We start from the raw sequence: 18151 nt of genomic DNA, 5'->3' as shown, positions 1-18151 counted from the left end.
CCAAAACAGATTATTTAGTGATTAGTATGCTTTCCTGTGTCACATCTAAAACCAAAGAAACAATTGCAGTGCTCCCTTCAGAAACTAATTTCTACTGCGTTTAGTGAAAATAAAAAGTTTATGACTTCCTATTTTTTTTTTGATGAGTATGAAAATTATGTGAATCATATGCTATGGCCTTCGCAGTCACAAGATCTCAGCACAATTGAACACCTATGGGAGATTTTGGACTGATGTGTTAGTGCTCTCCACCACGTCATCAAAACTCCAAATGAGGGAATATCTTTTGGAAGAATGGTGTTCATCCCTCCAGTAGAGTCCAGAGACTTGTAAAATATATGCCAAGGTGCATTGAAGCTGTTCTGGTGGCTCATGGTGGCTCAACACCTAACTGAGACACTTTATGTTGGTTTTTCCTTTAGTTTGTCACCCGTCTGTATATAGTAAGTAGTGTATAATAACATAATATAAAACACTTAATATAACAATACATATATGGAGTATAATAATAAAGGAACATTACAATCAGGAGGCACTGAGTCAGAGTCCTGCCAGGCCCAGCCCAGTCCACTACAGGAGAGTTCAGTTCCTCTATCTTATCTTGCCCACCCACCCAGTTGTTATGGCATTAGTTATCAATGACTGGTCTCTGACAGAAAGCAGCCTGGTTGCACATCTTATCTGCCCAGAGTGTCTTGCGTCAACAGTTGTAAATCACAGACCCGGCGGAAAGCATTGCAAAGTCCAACAGAAACTACCGTAATAACTGTATAGGTCGCACACCCACAACACTTTATTCTCTTGTTTGTTCCTCCTGTTAATGCAGTGTAGAGCGTAGAGTACTGCAGTGTAATACAGTGCACTGTACTGTGTCAGGACAGATCTGGGGGAGGGGGCAGTAGTAAGGAAATTAGTGCTGCTTGTGGTATAACAGAGTGAGACACCAACATCTGAGAAAGAGAGAAGTGTTAGTGCTGCATCTCTGTGTGTGAAGGACAGAGAGAGGGGGGCAACAGTACAGTACAGCAGGTGTCTCCAGCCCTGGTCCTGTGCTGTAGGTCTCCACTGTATGTGGTATAAGGGCAAAAGCTTGAATGAGAGTGGGGCATAACTGTCATAAAACAGGGAGGTCTTATAGGAGAGATAATATGGTAATCACAAACTTTTAAGAAGTGCTTAAAGAGAGAGCAAAGGAAGAGAGAAACGGAATAGGGGAAATAAGAGAAAACGTGAACGAGTGAAGACGGGAAAGGAAGAGCAAAAGAGATAGTGAGGAGAAAGGAAGAGAGGAAGTGGAGAGGGAGAGAGGCAGGGGTTACAGGAAAATCAAGTTTATATTGTGTCCATCTACCTCTCCTGAACACTCAGTGCTCAGAAGTAGAAGGTGAGTGTGTATTGTGTGAAAGGGGGTTTCTGTCTATGGGGTGCAGGTCTTGTCTGAAAGCAGTGTTGTATCTGCACGGCTTGTGATCTGTCTGTATTGTGTGTGTGTACTGTGTGTATCACTGTGCTCTGTCTGTATGGTATGTGTACTGTGCATAGTGCTGTGTTGTGTGTGTATGCACTGTGTGTATCAATGTGTTCTGTCTGTGTGTGTGTATTGCTGTGTTCTGTGTGTGTACTGTGTGTATCACTGTGTTCTGTCTGTGGGTAATATCTGTAATGTCTCTTTCTTTCTCTCGTTTTATCGGCTTTCAATTTTGTTTCCCATTCTCTCACTTCTTCTCTCTTCATCTCCCTTTCCATCCCTCCACTTCTCTCTCCTTCTCCCTGCCTCATGTCTAACAATTTGTATAAAATAATATAAAATGGTTTCATATTTAGCTACACTGCATCTTGTGCATCGATGTACACTATAATAATAATAATAATAATTTACTATTATAATAATTATAATAACTATTATAATTGTCACAGATATTATATATTGTTATGAGGAGGGGAGGAACGGAGAGGGATAGAGGAAGATGGGGAGTGGGGGAAAGGAAGAACGGAAAGAGGGAGAGGGTGAGGCAGAAAAGGAGTTGGAGAGTGTGTGAGAGAAAGTGAAAGAAAAGGGGAAAGACAAAGAGGACAGCTCAGAGGGGAAAGCAAAGGACAGTGTGTGTGTGTGTGTGCATATGCCAGAGGGAGAGAGAGTGTGTCTGTGTGTGGTTGTGTCTGAGAGAAAGTGTGTGTCTCTGTGGGAGAGAGTTTGTGTGTGTGTGAGTGTGTGTGTTAGATATTTAGCTTAAAAGCCTGCTAGACAAAGTATGGTCATCACCACAGTGTGAACTGGTCAGGGGTAATGGTCATTGTGGGACATGTTCCAGAAACTCTGTTCCTACTTTGACTGTAATGTATGTCCACACACACTCACAATTTAAATTAAATTCAAACTTGTATTGGTATGAACTGTCTCTGTTTGGTGTAGCCAAAGCTTTTATTAATGTAATAATATTACATTTAATAATTAAAAAAAAACATTAAAAATTAAAAAATGGATATGAAAGTAATAATTAACACAATACAAACAGTGCCTTAGGATTTAGGATTTTTAAGGTCTCATTCTCTACATCTCATGAATCTTGGACGACCCCACAGTCAAACTCCTCTTCAAGGATCAACTAGGATCACTTATTGCAATAAAATGAAAGAGTTGTTAAAAAATACTCCTCTTCTAAAAATACTTTCTTCTAAGCCAGAGGTTTTCAAACCCTTCCTGGAGTACCCCCTGCCCTACTGGTTATTGTTCCAACCTAGGTCTTAATTACTTAATTGAATGGTATATTGCTTTGTTAGGTCAATTAAGGAATCAATTAAGCAACCTTGGTTGAAACAAAAACTAGCAGGGCAGGGGGTACTCCAGGACCGGTTTTAAAACCACTGTTCTAAGCTATGCCTCTTTTTTTGTTCTCTATTTTTAACTGCATTACCAATAGTGTTACTTGCAGCTGTTGCATCTTTCCTTCCTATGTAGGTATGTAGGTCACACATTTGTAAAATAAAACTGTTAATAACTGGGGATTGTGTTTGAAACATAATGTACTTTATCTAGATGCTATGTGATATATTAAATTAAGTTCTCTTGTCTACATTCCTTTTTTGGGATGTTAAAAAACAATATTCCAAAAGATATAAAATCATAATCTTTTGTAAATAGGAGTCCTTGCACTCAGTTCAATTGGTGTATGAATTCAATTATCATTATTATTACTGTGATTAATACAAATAATAATAGTAATTTATGTTTTATTAGTGATACTATGAACTGTCCAGTAATTGTTTGCTGGTCTTGGTCTTGGTCTCAACTCAGACTCAAGGGACTCAGTGGTTAGGGCTCTGGACTAACTGGAAGGTTAACTGGAAGGTTGTGGGCCCAAATCCTGGGTGAGTCTGTGCTGTTGTACCCTTGAGCAAGATACTTCACTTAGATTGCTCCAGTGAAATACCCAGCTGTATAAATGGGTACAAATGTAAGTCACCCTGCATAAGAGTGTCTGCTAAATGACAAATAATGTAAAAAAACCAACAATCACACTTAACAGCAATTGAAAATCTGTGCTTTTTTATTGGAATATATGGCAGAAAAATATACATTTTGGGAGAAATTTTCTTAAACTTACTCTGACGCACCCAAACAGCATGGGTAAATTAACAGCGTCAACATGCTGTGTGTGTGGACTGTAAAATGGGAGTTCCCAATCTTGGTCCTGGAGGACTCCCTACCCTGCTGGTTTTTGTTCCATGCTTTTCAGCATACAATTATATAAATAACTTTTTTAATTAAGGAACCAACTTTTAATCAGTTACACAATTTAAAAAGTCAAATGTAAACAAATCATTTGTTAAATTATGGATTCAGTTAAGTAATTGAGAGCTCAGTTGAAACTAAAACCAGCAGGGTAGGCGATGCTCCAGGACTATGGTTGTGAACCCCTGCTGTAATGGGCAGAATGATGGGCAGAAACAATGTAGAAATATGCCAGAATAATTATTTAAGAGCAAACATTTGTGTACTGGGGGAGGACCTCCCTCAAATCTTAAACAGACCACAGGATTGGCTATTGAAATCTTTGGGAAGGAGGTTTTGGGCAGGCGTGGCCAGTCCTGCTACAGCAGAGACACTAGGCCCACAGCCGGGGTGTCAGACTCCAGTCCTTGAGAGCCACAGTGTCTGCTGGATTTCGTTCCAGCACAGTGCTTGGCTCCTTAATTGGTCAAATTATACAATTAACTGGATTAATTTAACACTTCTCTTATGACTCTGAAAAGTTCTATGGTTTCAATGTTTTGAGTAATCGACCAAATGTAAAGTAGCGTCTATGAAAATAATAAAAACAAGTTTTAGATAAGCCTACCTGAGTAAATAATGACATTAATTTAGTAATTGGGAGAAACTGTGTCCCAGGCAAGCATTTTCCATGGAAAGATAGACTTAAATTCTAAGTGAGCCTGGAGGATAGGGTCGTCTCAACACCAGAACTGATTATTAATACATTCATGTAAATATGTAAATACAGATTTGACCTACCAGACCTGTGACCCCTACCACAACCACCGCCCTCCCAGCCCCTCCCTCCCACTCTTTCTATGTGTGTTCCGCAGGTTCCTGATTGGCCAGGATGTGGGTATGGGCTTTGCTTCCGATCGCCATGGCGATGATTGGAACCATAGGGTTCTGGGCAGTGTAAGTTTCTCACTAGAATCTCTCTCCCTCCGTTCATCCTACCTCTGTGTGTGAAGTTGTGATCTCTCTCTCTCAGTTCAATTAAAATTTCAATTTAAGGAACTTTACTGACATGACAAATAAATGTGTGCTGCCAAAGCAATTGAGCAATCTCTTTCTCACTCTCCCTCTGCTGTTTCAGGTTTGGTATGGCAGTGTCCAATGGATCAGTCAACCTGACTCAAGAATTCCCCTACATCAGGTGAGCAGACAGGAGAGGTGAGAGTCTGAGGGAGAGAGTTGGAGAGGGGGAGGAGGAGGGGAGAGGTGTGGGATACTGGAAAGGGGGTGGAGGAAGGGAGAGGGCAGATGGGGAGGGGGAGAGAAATAGGGCAGAAGGAGAGGGGGAAGGGCGAGTGAGAGGGAGGGGAGAAGGAGAGGGGAGACACACATTGGGATAAAGTTGGAGGATCCTGGCAAAACAGTCTTCACAAAAACACAAATAAATAAATAAACTGGGTTGATTGTGCAATTGCGACAGGCAGGGGCCCTACAGGAAGCGGGTTTGAGCCTCAGCGCAGTGGGCCCTGGGTGTGCAAGCAGTCAGGGGAGCCAACTGCTGTTTACATGTGAGATAAACGAAGCAAAAATATTACGATGGTTTACTACTTTCATGCCTGAAAAGGAAACTATTTATTTATGTATTTGCTCTCTCTCTCCCTCCCTTCATCCCCTCCCCCATCTCCCATCATTCTCTCTCTCTCTCTCTCTCTCTCTCTCTCTCTCTCTCTCTCTCAGTACATGTGGTACCCAGACACCTCAGAGCTGTGTCTTTGCCCAGATTCTCAGCATTGGCGCTTTGATGGGTGAGTCTCTCTCTCCTTCCTTCCTTCCCCCCCTCTGTCTGTCAGTATGGATGTATATTAACACCTCTCTTTCTGTGGGCAGTAATACTGAGATCTTCTCCCTCCCTCCCTCTCTCTCTCACCCCCAACCCCTCTCCTACCCCTCCCTCTCACCCTTTCTTCCCCACCAACCTCTCTCTTCCCCCCCTCCCTCTCTCCCACCCCCTTCCTCTCTCACAGTGGTGTGGATAGTGCTGATCCGTTTCCAGCAGCTGCGTGACTGTGGCTATGCCTGCCGGGCCAACACAGCCAGCCTGGTGCTGGGGCTGGTGTGTGCGCTGGGGTGCTCCATCGTGGGCAACTTCCAGGTACTGGGAGTGAGAGTGTTAGGGAAGAGAAAGGGGGGCAGAAAGACGGAGAACTAGAGATGGGGGAGGGAGAAGGGGAAAGAGATAGATTTTCTTCCTAATTGTAAATGCTTTGGTAACACCTGTCCCTTCCAATGTCATCAACTCCCTTCCCACCTTCCCTCTCCTCTCCTCCCCTCGATTTCCATCCCTCTCTCCCTCTGTTCCCTACAGCAATCGGCTGTGATGCAGGTTCACCTCCTGGGGGCGTTCCTGGCCTTCTTTGTTGGCGTGGCCTACTTCTGGATCCAGGTGTACCTGACTTATAGCACGGCCTGCTGCCCCGGTGGTGGGCGCTGGCTTGGCCCTGTCCGCATCATGCTTTGCTGCCTCTGCACTGTGCTCATCATCACCAGTATCCTGACAAGGAGAAATGGAGGAGGGGAAGGGAGAAAAAGAAGAGAGGTTATATAGAGAGAGAGAAGTTGGAGAGACAGAGAGCTGTAGACCAAGAGCAACAGAAAAAAGAGAATGAGATAAAAAGAGAGTGAGAGACATAGGGAGAAGGAACAAATAGAAAGAGAGAGATGATAGAGAGGTTGGAGAAGCTAGCAAGAGACAGAGAGAAGTGGGAGAGAGAGAAGATGCTAGAGAGAGCCAGCGAGAGAGACATGGAATGAAAAAAGAGTGATAGAAAGAGATAAGATGCTGTGTAACTGTGCTCTGGGGGTTGTGACCCTTGACCCCAAACCCCTGCAGTGTCGGTGCTCCACAATCAAGACTACCGGTCAGCGGCGGCGGGCTGTGAGTGGGGGGCAGCCACGGCCTTCTTCCTGCTGTTCGCCCTCTTCGCCGAAGACTTCCGCTACGTGGACTGCCACCAGTACCACGTCCAGAATGGCCAGAGGGCAAAGGGCACACCCCAGGAGATGACCTCCACTGCCACCACTGCCCCCACAGCCTGAAAGACTGACACTGCGTGAGGAGAAGGAGGAACTAATAAGATAACAGACTGGCAGACAGGGAGAAAAAGGGAGAGGGGAAGAGAGAGAGGGAGAGACTGATTGACACTGGGAAACCCACTGGGAGACAGCTAGGATCTGAGAGAGTCAAAGATACTGTAAGGGACACAGACACAGACACAGACACAGACTTGGGGACAGGGAGAAAGATTGACTGACACATTGATACACACAATTACACACTGACACAAACAGTCACACACATATATACATTCTGTAATGTACTTGATACATGGATATATATTATAAGAGTTATTTTCTAAATGGTGCAGGTTTGTTGATATACTTTGGCATTTACTGTAATGTATAGAACACATATATCTCAAAACTGCTGAGCTGAAATTAAAGGATATTTTGTTTGTATAAAATGGGTGCTTAATATACTGTGTCACGGTTTCCTTTGTTGATACACACACTAGCAGTCCAGTTAGTGACTCTGCAGCAGTCCAGTCCAGTCCAGTCAGTGGCTCTGCAGCAGTCCAGTCGTGTCCAGTCAGTGGCTCTGCAGCAGTCCAGTCCTGTCCAGTCAGTGGCTCTGCAGCAGTCCAGTCCAGTCCAGTCAGTGACTCTGCGGCAGTTCAGTTCAGTCTAGTCAATAATAATTGCACACAAGGTAATGTAACACATTAATACGACCAATTCCTTTTTATGACTGATTTGTTTTTATTGCAGCTCTTAGGTAAATAACCCAGCTAATATCCCGCCTGTAAACCAGACAGAGGGCAATAACTGAGCAGACAGCCAGTGGAGACGCAGATGGGTGTGAGCCTGTATCGGACCACACTGCTGGCCCATCTGGGATTAATATTTACAGCCCTTTTACAGCAGGTCAAAGATACAGGGATACATCAGCTACTGACACCACAGCATCTGTTGAGGGGGTGAGGGGAGGGGCGGAGATGGACAAAAGTTGTAGTCAGTTGCGTTTTCCTCTCTGTCTGAGACCCAGATGATCTAATGGGCTTAGGGAGTGTGTATATTGAGTGGGCAGCACCCTCATCTGGTGGCACACAGAACAGAAGGACAGATGCACAGACAGGTGCAGTGTATGAGGGGCCGTTCAATTAAAAAATAACAGAAAAAATAAATCATATACCAAAGTGGCTATATCATATAGCAGGAAAACAAAACAATCATATACCAAAATGTATAGATCATATGGCACAAAAATATAAATCATAAACCAAAGTGGATATATCATATAGCAGAAACAATATGTCACTGCATATATCAATGTCACGTGGTGGAGATGTTGGAATGGACATGCGCAGTGTGCCCAGTTGGATAGAGATGAGAGTGGATCCTTCACAGGGCCACAGCACAGGCATTAGCAGCTAAAATGTATATGCCAAACATTTCTCTCTGTACAGTGCATTGATACAGAACTATGTTTTATCATCGGATCTGAACTTCTCTGTGTTTGATAGAACATATTACATATAAAACATATATACTGGATTCATCATAAGGGTGTTCTAAACAAAACAAGCCTATCTGCAAATAAATGAGATTGAATCTGATGGATCTGTGCATGTCTGAGTGGGTGCCACTTGGCCACTTGGGCATGTGTTTGGACAGCACTAGACACCTCTCACACACGCCCTGGTACAGTGGGGCGCAGCTGCACACACATTGGTCTGACAGGATATGAGACGATTCAGAGAAATGTACTGAGAGGCACCTTCTTTAGGTGATGCGAAACATAATTTTGAAAATTGAAACAATAAAACTCTACTTTTCTGTGCGTTATCTTGTGTTATGTGCATTGTGTTACTCCAAGCTATGTCCTGAATTGTGAAAAGAAAAATCAAGTGATTTCCTTTCAAATAATACCATCCATATGCGTATGATGCACATACGTACAGAGTTATGGGCTTTTGAAAATGGGCCAGCCCTTTTAGCAGTAATTCCCATTTTTCACCGTCAGCTTCAGAGGAACTGCCTCGGCAGGGCCTTGCAAATAAATGTATATATTTTTTAAAAAACAATAAAAAAAACAAGAGAAGCTTGCAGAGAACACCTAGCAGAGAAGAGAACATAATAGTTTAATAGAAGGTTTATTTATTTTTTAAGGAAAAATACAACATTATATATAAAATAACTATAAATAATGTTATGGATAATTTTTAAGCAACCGGGGAATGAGGTGATGGATCGTGGGCGCTATGAAACGATTTAATGGGTCAGTGATGTTTATGCTTAAATACATACGTTTGTAAATATGTGAAACAACCAGAATTAATTTGAAATCTTGTGAATTCGAGTAATTACAAAAGCAGCCAGGAATGGTGAGGACATTGTTTATTTGATGTATTGTTTGTTTGAGTTTGCATGTCTCTTGAACTAAGGTAAAGAATCCTCCATTTTGTGGTGATGCAATGTGCATGGAAAACCCGCGCTGGGAGAGACTGGCTGTCACAGTTTTTACTCAATCTTATATTTATCTGTCCGCACATCATATGCCGCTAATTTCAATTCCACGTGGACATTGGACATTGTTCAGATCTTCACTTCAACATGAATTATACAGTGCATTCGGAAAGTATTCACAGCGCTTCATTTTTTCCACATTTTGTTATGTTACAGCCTTATTCCAAAATTGATTAAATTCATTTTTTTCCTCAAAATTCTACAAACAATACTCCATAATGACAATGTGAAATAAGTTTGTTTGAAATCTTTGCAAATGTATTAAAAATAAAAAACAAAAAAGCACTAAGTATAAGTATTCACAGCCTAAAACCTGAAGTCTAGCAACACCCCTGAACCAGTCCTTAATATTTTAGAGGGAAACCCAGAGCTGATGGATTTATTTATTTATTCATTTAACTTGTAAATTGACACACGTTAACTGAATCGTGTTTGCCTTCATGCTGATTGTCTCCGTGGGGCTGTTATACACCAGAATGCAGATATTTATATTGTTGAGGAAAAAGGACTGAAAAGGGATTTTACTTAATTTTACTCATGCATGTTTTTATGTTGAAAAAAGATTGTATCATTATAATTGTTTTGAATGTTCTACCTCAGATTTCTGAAATGATCCACTGTTTGGCAAGTGTTTTCATGTTCTGACCCATAAAGAATAGTTAAAAACCACAACCATCTGGTTTCTTCAACTTTCACTCAAATATCAACCTTTAAACTTGAAAGAAATAATGATTTGACATTTATCGTGATAATTATCGATATCGACTGATATGATGTTTTTTTTTAATCGTGATAACATTTTTGGCCATATCACCCAGCCCTAATTGTTTGTAGAATTTTGAGGAAAATAATTAATTTAATCCATTTTGGAATAAGGCTGTAACATAACAAAATGTGGAAAAAGTGAAGTGTTGTGAATACTTTCTGGATGCACTGTAAATAGTGCACACTACAACTACACCAGAACATAAGTGATACCTTGTTGCAGGCAGGTTACATTTTTTGCAAGTGAATGTAAATGTACCTTTTCCAAAAATAACTATCCCTTTATTAATTACAAATTAATGACTACTGTATCTGTAAACGTTTTTGTAATTGTTAAGCCTACAGCTAAAATGTGAGGGTGATGTGCCCAAATTAAAAAATAAAAAAGAGGGTGCAGAGCTCCACATCTCTTACAACTACTGGAACTAGCAAGGCCAGTTGCCTCTGGTTTCCTTATTGACAGTATTGGGTGGTGTTTTAAGAAACCTGTGAGTCGGCTGCTCTTTATCTGTCTTTATTTTATTTTTTTAATCGTGATAACATTTTTGGCCATATCACCCAGCCCTACTTGAAACCTAATTTCCATTTGTGTCCTTGCTGATCTGGAAAAGCTCCTCTGGTTTGATGTGTTCGATGCCTTTCATGATTTTGAAGACTTGAATCAAGTCTTCACGTAGTCTCCTCTGTTCCAGGGTGAAAAGGTTCAGGTCCTCAGTCTCTCAGTAGGACTTTCCCTTCAGACCTGGAATAAGTCTGGTTGCTCTCCTCTGAACTGCCTCTAGAGCAGCGATATCTTTCTTGAAGTGTGGAGCCCAGATGTACACAGTATCCAGATGAGCTCTATGTAGTGCATTGTACAGTCTGAACATTACTGCCCTTGTTTTAAATTCTACACTTTAGACAATATACCCTAACATTTTGTTTGCCTTTTTTATTGCTTCCCCACATTGTTTGGATGGGGAGAGTGAGGAGTCCACATAGACTCCTAGATCTTTCTCAGTTACTTCATCTAGTTCTATTCGTCTCATAGTATAATTATAGTGGACATTTTTGTTACCTGCATGTATTACCTTGCACTTGTACACATTGAATTTCATCTGCCAGGTGTCGGCCCACAGCTGAATATTATCTAATTATTAAGTTCCTTTGAATAGCCTGTGCTGCCGAGATTGTTTCTGCTGAGCCACCTATTTTAGTATCATCTGCAAATTTGACAAGTTTGCTAACTATCCCAGAGTCCAGGTCATTAATATAGATTAGAAACAGCAAAGACCCTAGTACTGATCCCTGTGGAACTCTACTAACAACCTCACTCCAGTTAGAAGCGACTCCTCTAATCGACACCCTCTGTTTCCTATACATCAACCAGTTCATAATCCATCTACTTACATTATCCTAAATGCATACAGCTTCCAATTTGAGGTATCTAGACCACAAACAACAAACATACCATGTAGTTCAGCTGCACTTGGGGCAGGCATTTCAATCTCTCTCGGTCTCCCTTCAATTTCCACCTCTGGGTTCCTGTCTTTCTCTCGGTCGGTCTCACTTTCTTCACTGCCTGTCTCTGAATCTCTTTCTTCTCAGGGTCTGCTGATTCCATCTCTGTCTCTTCTCTTTATTTCTGTATCTTAGTTCACCATCTCTCTCCTGTCTCTCACTCTGCTCTCCTTCTTTCTCCAACTTTCCCTCCTTCTGCCCCCTACACTTTTTTAGGGGAAGGAAGAAGCTGGAAATGTCCCCACTTTTAAATTTCATTTTCATTTTTTCCCTACAGTATTCAAGATGTAAAAATTATATTTAGGTTAATCTATGTCATACATGTTTACAGCATGATTAATCATTAATATGCTGCTTTATTCTGAAATAATCATAAAAGAAACATGTAGCTAGCAGTGTGAAAACTCCTTGATGAATAATATAGAAAAATTACAAATTACAATTACAAAAGAAAACATTATTGTCAAAATAAAGGATTTAGTAATTCATTTTAAATACTGAACATGTTACCATTTACAACCAAGAAAATGAAAAAGAACCACAGCTTGTATCTCCCATGGACGTATAATAAGAACGCAGGTACTTTTAGCTTAACTGGCTCTAGGATACGAGTAGCATTAGCCTAACAGGAACGCGCATACTTGTGACACTTAATAAACATAGTCAAATGACAATTACTCAATTAGAACAAAATATACACTTAAGGGTGATTTTACAATACCAAAGTGTGCTTTGAAGGTACACTTATTTACTCACCTTAAATACAAACATCAAAAATGCAGGAGCATGAAAGAAATATTAGACCATTCTCTCTCAGATTTTTACCATAGAGTCTAGACTGTATTCAGGATCATGTTGAGAGCTTGCTGAGCTTGCTGTTGCCACCCCATGGTCGAGAAAATACATTGCACCTTCCATTAGAAAGGTGTTGCGATTATCTTTGTCAGTGAGTTATTCGCTGCGAAATCGGAGGGACAATGTGACCTTTGTGATAACATTGTAATTTAAATAATGCCAATCATAATAATATTAATATTATTGAATGAAATGTACTATAATGTCAAAATTATATATTTTAGCATGGGGAGATTGGGGTGGCAAGTCTTTTTTGCTGGGGTGGTATCTGCCACCCCTTGGATCCGCCAGTGCAGTGGACAGAGTCACAGAAAGGTGTTTGTAGTGGTGCAAAGGCACAGTTTGTAGCTTAGATACTGCGATATGTGAAACAATGAGGATAGCGCAACACAAACTGTAACTAGTCACTCAAATCAGGAAGTGTGAGCAATGGGATCGAGAAATGCAGAGATTGGGGGAAGGATGGGATGCCATCATAGCTAATCAGAGACAGTGCCAAGCTGATAAAGGGAATAAACTAACCCATCTGGAAAGGGGGGCAGCTACATTGGATGCAGCTTCACCTCCCCCACCATGTGCCAAACAATATCAAACAAGAAGCTGAGACTGCAGTGAGAGAGAGACCAGGAACGTTGTGACTGGAGGTGTAAGTGAACAGTATGCTGCACCATGAACAGCACAACTATGTCAATAAATAGTAAAGTACTTGGGACATTAATTGGAGAGAAAGAGCACATGCAAGAAAAGAAACAATTAATAAATGTCCAATTCCACTACAGTGCACAAACTGCACAGTGTGTTAGGGATGTTACATTATATAAGATGCAGTTTGATAAACACAAACACATGCCACTCAAGACTGAATGCCTGGTTATGTAAAACCTTTTATATATATTGATATTGAAGTTGACAGAAGAATCAAAATCTAACTTTTTCTATCTGTCCTCACAGGGGACAGAAACAAAAAACTCTCATACTCATCCCACAGGTCTAACTGTGAAGCCCTATCCAGCCCTAATGTTAATTTCTCAAATGACTACTTTATGCATTGCAGGTTTTACTGGGAAAACTCTGAAACAGAGGTCAGTACTTCCAGAGCATTTTCCTGGAAGTTCCCTGCTTTCTCTTTTCTGGGATACTGAGACTAGCTCACATCTGAAAACCATATATAACAGAGAATGCTCAACATATTTTAAGCACTAAATGTGAATGTAAGGAGGATCATTGGCACTGGAATTCAAATAAGATTTTCAATCAGTCCATCAATTTAAATGTATTATGGGCTAATCTTAAGACCTGGGTGTGAGCGTCTCTTCTTTGACAGCAACAAGAAGATCCAGAAGACTTCAAAACAGCAGTGCACGATATACCACATTTATAAAGAAAATAGGGATAAGCCAGTTTTGGACCCTGCGGTATATTTAAGTGGTACCTTGTCCTCTGTATGTTTCATGTTGTATCTTGTCTTGTGTCTGTCCTAGAGCCCACTGAGAGTTAATAACTGAATCCATATGTCTAAAGATGGGTCAGAATAAAAGACTGCCCCACAGGGCGTTACACTAACTTATTTTGGTAGGAGCTCAGGTGATCCTAAATATATAAACAAAAACAGAAAACACACAAATACTTTCTATCTAATCTATCTATATGCAATTAATATGCACAATTAACTTTATTTGTCTCCAACTTTGTACTAGATGTGCTAAAATGAACAGAACATTTAGCATATCAAACAATTAATAATTATTTAATTTAGTGGAAAAACTCAATATCTTTAAATTAAATGCATGCAGATTAATTGTGTGAAGAGAGAACGCATGCTTCTGTTATGCTGTTGTAATCCTATATGAGTGTACAATATGCTCAGGGTTGTGGCATAGTGCATACTAAACCCTTGAATAAAAACATACCAGTGTTACTACTTTCCTTTAATGGTATTTTACTTTTTTAAGAAATAATGTGCAATCAGTAAATTCCAATAACAAAAAAACTAAAAGACATCAAATACAATAAAATGACAGCACAGTTCTTTGTCTCAATCAGCTCGTTTGTCCAACCACTCTTGCAGCTCAGAGCAGATCACATGAACAGTGTCTGAGTAGAGAGGTGGAGCTGAGCTGCGATGGCTGATGTTGTCGTTGCTGAACGATCATCCGATCCAAAAGCTGTAACGCTGGTGTGCATGCGCTGAAGCTCCGATGAGTTTAAAAAAAAAATGAGGAATGATTATTATTATGCTGTCTAAACAACTTCTCACTTCCATTACAATTACACATTTTTTTTAATTTTCCTTTTCAGTTTTAAGTATTAAACACACTTTGCTTATTTCAATACATACTAACACAGCGATTAACATTACTTTACAGATCCATCTAACCCTTTGCAAAACAATTTAAAAAACAAACTGGGGGGTGCTGATGGTGTCTTTTTTTCTGGTGTAAGGTGGGGGGGAGTTGCTGAGTTACTTCTTCATTCTTGGATTCTTTTGTTGTATTATTTTTAGGGGGCCTGAGAGAAAATACAGGAAATAGTGTTTAGTGACACCCCTGACTCTGATACAAACATGTAACATCAAAATGCATGTGTGCCTTTTTCATCTGAGGTCAACCATTGTGTTAGTTCAACTGCAAGTCACAAAACATTGAGGTAAGCACAATGTTCATGTTTTTTACCACCAAACAATTAAAAAGGGTTTCCTACTACTTTTGTAATAAAACTTATTATTATGTTACATTGGGGTATTCAAGAAATAGGAATTGAATTAAAGAAGGACCCAGTTATGTTTTGACTCTTTATCTGGAAGGCTATGCTATATCATATCAGGTAGTCAGCATTAAGTTAGCATAACAGTCTGGTTGAGGCAAGTTGTCACATGAAATGTGGGGCTGGTTGTTACATGTCGATATTGTAAAAAGATCAGTATAGGACACCCAGGGAAGAACAGCATCATCTGGCTACAATAAGAATAGACAGATCTTAACTTTTGATATGGAGAGGCAGCAGTGGATACATATACAAGGTGTCTGATATTTATTTTGGTATTTCTCCAAAAGAAGTACAGAAGCTTGCCTTCCAGTGAGCTGTGGCAACAACCTGAAGGTGTCGGAGTCACGGACAGATAAAGAGCAGCCAACTCACAGGTTTCTTAAAACACCACCCAATACTGTCAATAAGGAAACCAGAGGCAACTGGCCTTGCTAGTTCCAGTAGTTGTAAGCCTCTGCACCCTCTTTTTTATTTTTTTATTTGGGCACATCACCCTCCCATTTAAGCTGTAGGCTTAACAATTACAAAAACGTTTACAGATACAGTAGTCTTTAATTTGTAATTGATAAAGGGATAGAGTTACTTTTGGAAAAGGTACATTTACATTCACTTGCAAAAAATGTAACCTGCCTGCAACAAGGTATCGCTTATGTTCTGATGTATTTGGATGTCATAAGTGCACACTGTCTATTTACAGTGCATCTGGAAAGTATTCACAGCGCTTCACTTTTTCCACATTTTGTTATGTTACAGCCTTATTCCAAAATGGATTAAATTAATTATTTTCCTCAAAATTCTACAAACAATTAGGGCTGGGTGATATGGCCACAAATGTTATCACGATTTAAAAACAATCATATCAGTCGATATCGATAATTATCACGGTAAATGTGAAATCATTATTTCTTTCAAGTTTAAAGGCTGATTTTTGCTCCTGAGTGAAAGTTGAAGAAACCAGATGGTTAATTGTGGTTTTTAACTATTCTTTATGGTTCAGAACATGACAAACACTTGCCAAACAGTGGATCATTTCAGAAATCTGAGGTAGAACATTCAAAACAATTATAATGATAAAATATTTTTTCAACATAAAAATATGCATGAGTAAAATTAAGTAAAATCCCTTTTCAGTCCTTTTTCCTCAACAAAATAAATATCTGCATTCTGGTGTTTAACAGCCCCACAGAGACAATCAGCATGAAGGCGAACACGATTCAGTTAACGTGTGTCCATTTACAAGTTAAATGAATAAATAAATAAATCCATCAGATCTGGGTTTCCCTCTAAAATATTAAGGACTGGTTCAGGGGCGTTGCTACACTTCAGTTTTTAGGGCGGCTACAGCCCCGAATGTTTTATGAATGTCCCCTGATCTCAAGTTATTTTTGCTGACAGTGTTTTCTCCGGAAAGAGGGGGGGGGGGCTGACGGTGTTTTCTCTCACACATTATGTTCTTTTTGTCGAGATATTAAAATGAATTATGCAAAAATGGCTGCGACGCCGCTGGACTGGTTTATAAATGCGTCCATAAACGCCATCACTGAGACGTGCACACTTTAGTTCAATTAAACCTACTATATTGTAGCTGATGATACTGTGTGATTAATCGTGAAGTGTGTATTTTGTTACTGTTAACTTGCCCTGGTTATGGATGTCTCCTAACTAAATTAAAATAATACGGTCAAAAGTGTCGTTGGCAGTTACACATCTGTAGTAGGGCTGGGCGATATGACTTAAAAATAATATCTCCATATTTGTAGGAGTTTGGGCGATACATGATCTCGATATTTCTTGTTTTTATCCATCAAGCCACAAAATAAGACCAAAGACATTCAAACTACAAGTATTTTGTTAATCCTTCAATAAGCAAAACTAACAAATACTACATGCAGGCTGTTGTGGTAAATATAAGAAGAATGCAACACATTACAGGGCAAGTGGTGTGTGATTACTATTACTTGTGTTATGTTATTATTATTATTATTATTATTATTTTTGACATTTTGCAGATGCTCTTTTCCAGGGCGACTTACATTTGTACCCATTTATACAGCTGGGCATTTTACTGGAGCAATCTCAGTGAAGCACCAAGGGTGCTCAAGGGTACAGCAGCACTGGACAGCACCCCACCCAGGATTTGAATCCACAACCTTCCAGTCATGAGTCCAGAGCCCTAATCATATATATATAAGTTTAAAAATAGCTGGCATTACAATAGTTTTAATAAATCTTAAATGCGGGGTGCCTTATCCCAGGGATTTCATATAGAACAATTATCCGGTCAAGGAAGGACAGCAGCTCCCATCTAAAAACAGTCCATATTCACAGAGGTCTCAAAAATTATTTATTAGAGAAAAAGTGAACATCAAAATGCTTATCTTCCTCAGAGCACATATATACATATACACAGTATGATTTACTGTCACATAACAACAATACCACAAGTAATATTAATCACGCAACACATGCGCTGTAAAATGATATAGATTCAGGAAGATTTACCACAGCCGGGTTTATAGTGGAGCATTAACATCTGCTAGACAGAGACATTTCTCCTCTGACTGTCGCGTCTCATCATCTACGTATACGTACAGCACGTTGTTAATACAAAATAGTTATGATAGTAATAACAATAGTAATAACAATAATAATAATAATACAACTTCACCATCTTAATAAAAAGAAAACGATACTTTCTGCATGTGTTTGCATTGCTTTCCAATTTATTAAAATGCAAACAAACGTCATTATTAATTTTATACAAACGATATCAATCTAAATTAGTGGGGGTGGGGGGTGCTGGCAGATCGAGTTTAGCCCGGCGACGAGAGCAGGCCGGACCGTGTGCGCTTGCGCATTACAGTATCTCTTGGTTGTGTGTTATTGTGTGTCGGGTCTCTCTCCTGATACTCATTTCTTGCCGCATCCGACACGTGTGGAAGAACCGGGAAGAACGCAAAGCGTCCTAATGAC

The 18151-nt window shown here is 40.0% G+C and overlaps 1 protein-coding gene across 3 annotated transcripts; it reads left to right on the top strand.

The window, feature by feature from the left end:
• Nucleotides 1-890: 890 nt before the first annotated feature.
• On the top strand, nt 891-7243 carry tmem150b (transmembrane protein 150B). Of its 3 annotated transcripts, XM_066707181.1 has the most exons (8): nt 891-1384; nt 3296-3369; nt 4588-4669; nt 4851-4910; nt 5447-5514; nt 5734-5861; nt 6075-6255; nt 6600-7243. In XM_066707181.1, exons 3-8 carry the CDS (start codon nt 4605-4607, stop codon nt 6803-6805), a joined length of 708 nt encoding a protein of 235 aa, XP_066563278.1. In that variant the 5' UTR covers nt 891-1384; nt 3296-3369; nt 4588-4604; the 3' UTR covers nt 6806-7243. The 3 variants fall into 3 exon arrangements, with proteins under 3 accessions (XP_066563278.1, XP_066563277.1, XP_066563279.1); XM_066707180.1 differs by lacking the exon at nt 3296-3369 and having other exon boundaries at nt 893-1384; XM_066707182.1 differs by lacking the exons at nt 3296-3369; nt 4588-4669 and having other exon boundaries at nt 895-1384.
• The last annotated feature ends 10908 nt before the right edge of the window (nt 7244-18151 follow it).

The sequence above is a fragment of the Amia ocellicauda genome, chromosome 6 (genome assembly GCF_036373705.1).
Source record: "Amia ocellicauda isolate fAmiCal2 chromosome 6, fAmiCal2.hap1, whole genome shotgun sequence".
NCBI classification, from domain to species: domain Eukaryota; kingdom Metazoa; phylum Chordata; class Actinopteri; order Amiiformes; family Amiidae; genus Amia; species Amia ocellicauda.
The sequence above is the reverse complement of the archived record's forward strand: the minus strand, read 5'-3'. Positions and strand labels throughout refer to the sequence as shown.

What these genes read in the sequence shown, in the direction of transcription:
- tmem150b (XM_066707181.1), top strand. Translation starts at nt 4,605, where the DNA reads ATGTGGGTATGGGCTTTGCTTCCGATCGCCATGGCGATGATTGGAACC. An exon ending in CAAGAATTCCCCTACATCAG is followed by an intron (nt 4,911 to 5,446) that starts GTGAGCAGACAG and finishes TCTCTCTCTCAG; the next exon opens with TACATGTGGTACCCAGACAC. An exon ending in CAGCATTGGCGCTTTGATGG is followed by an intron (nt 5,515 to 5,733) that starts GTGAGTCTCTCT and finishes CCTCTCTCACAG; the next exon opens with TGGTGTGGATAGTGCTGATC.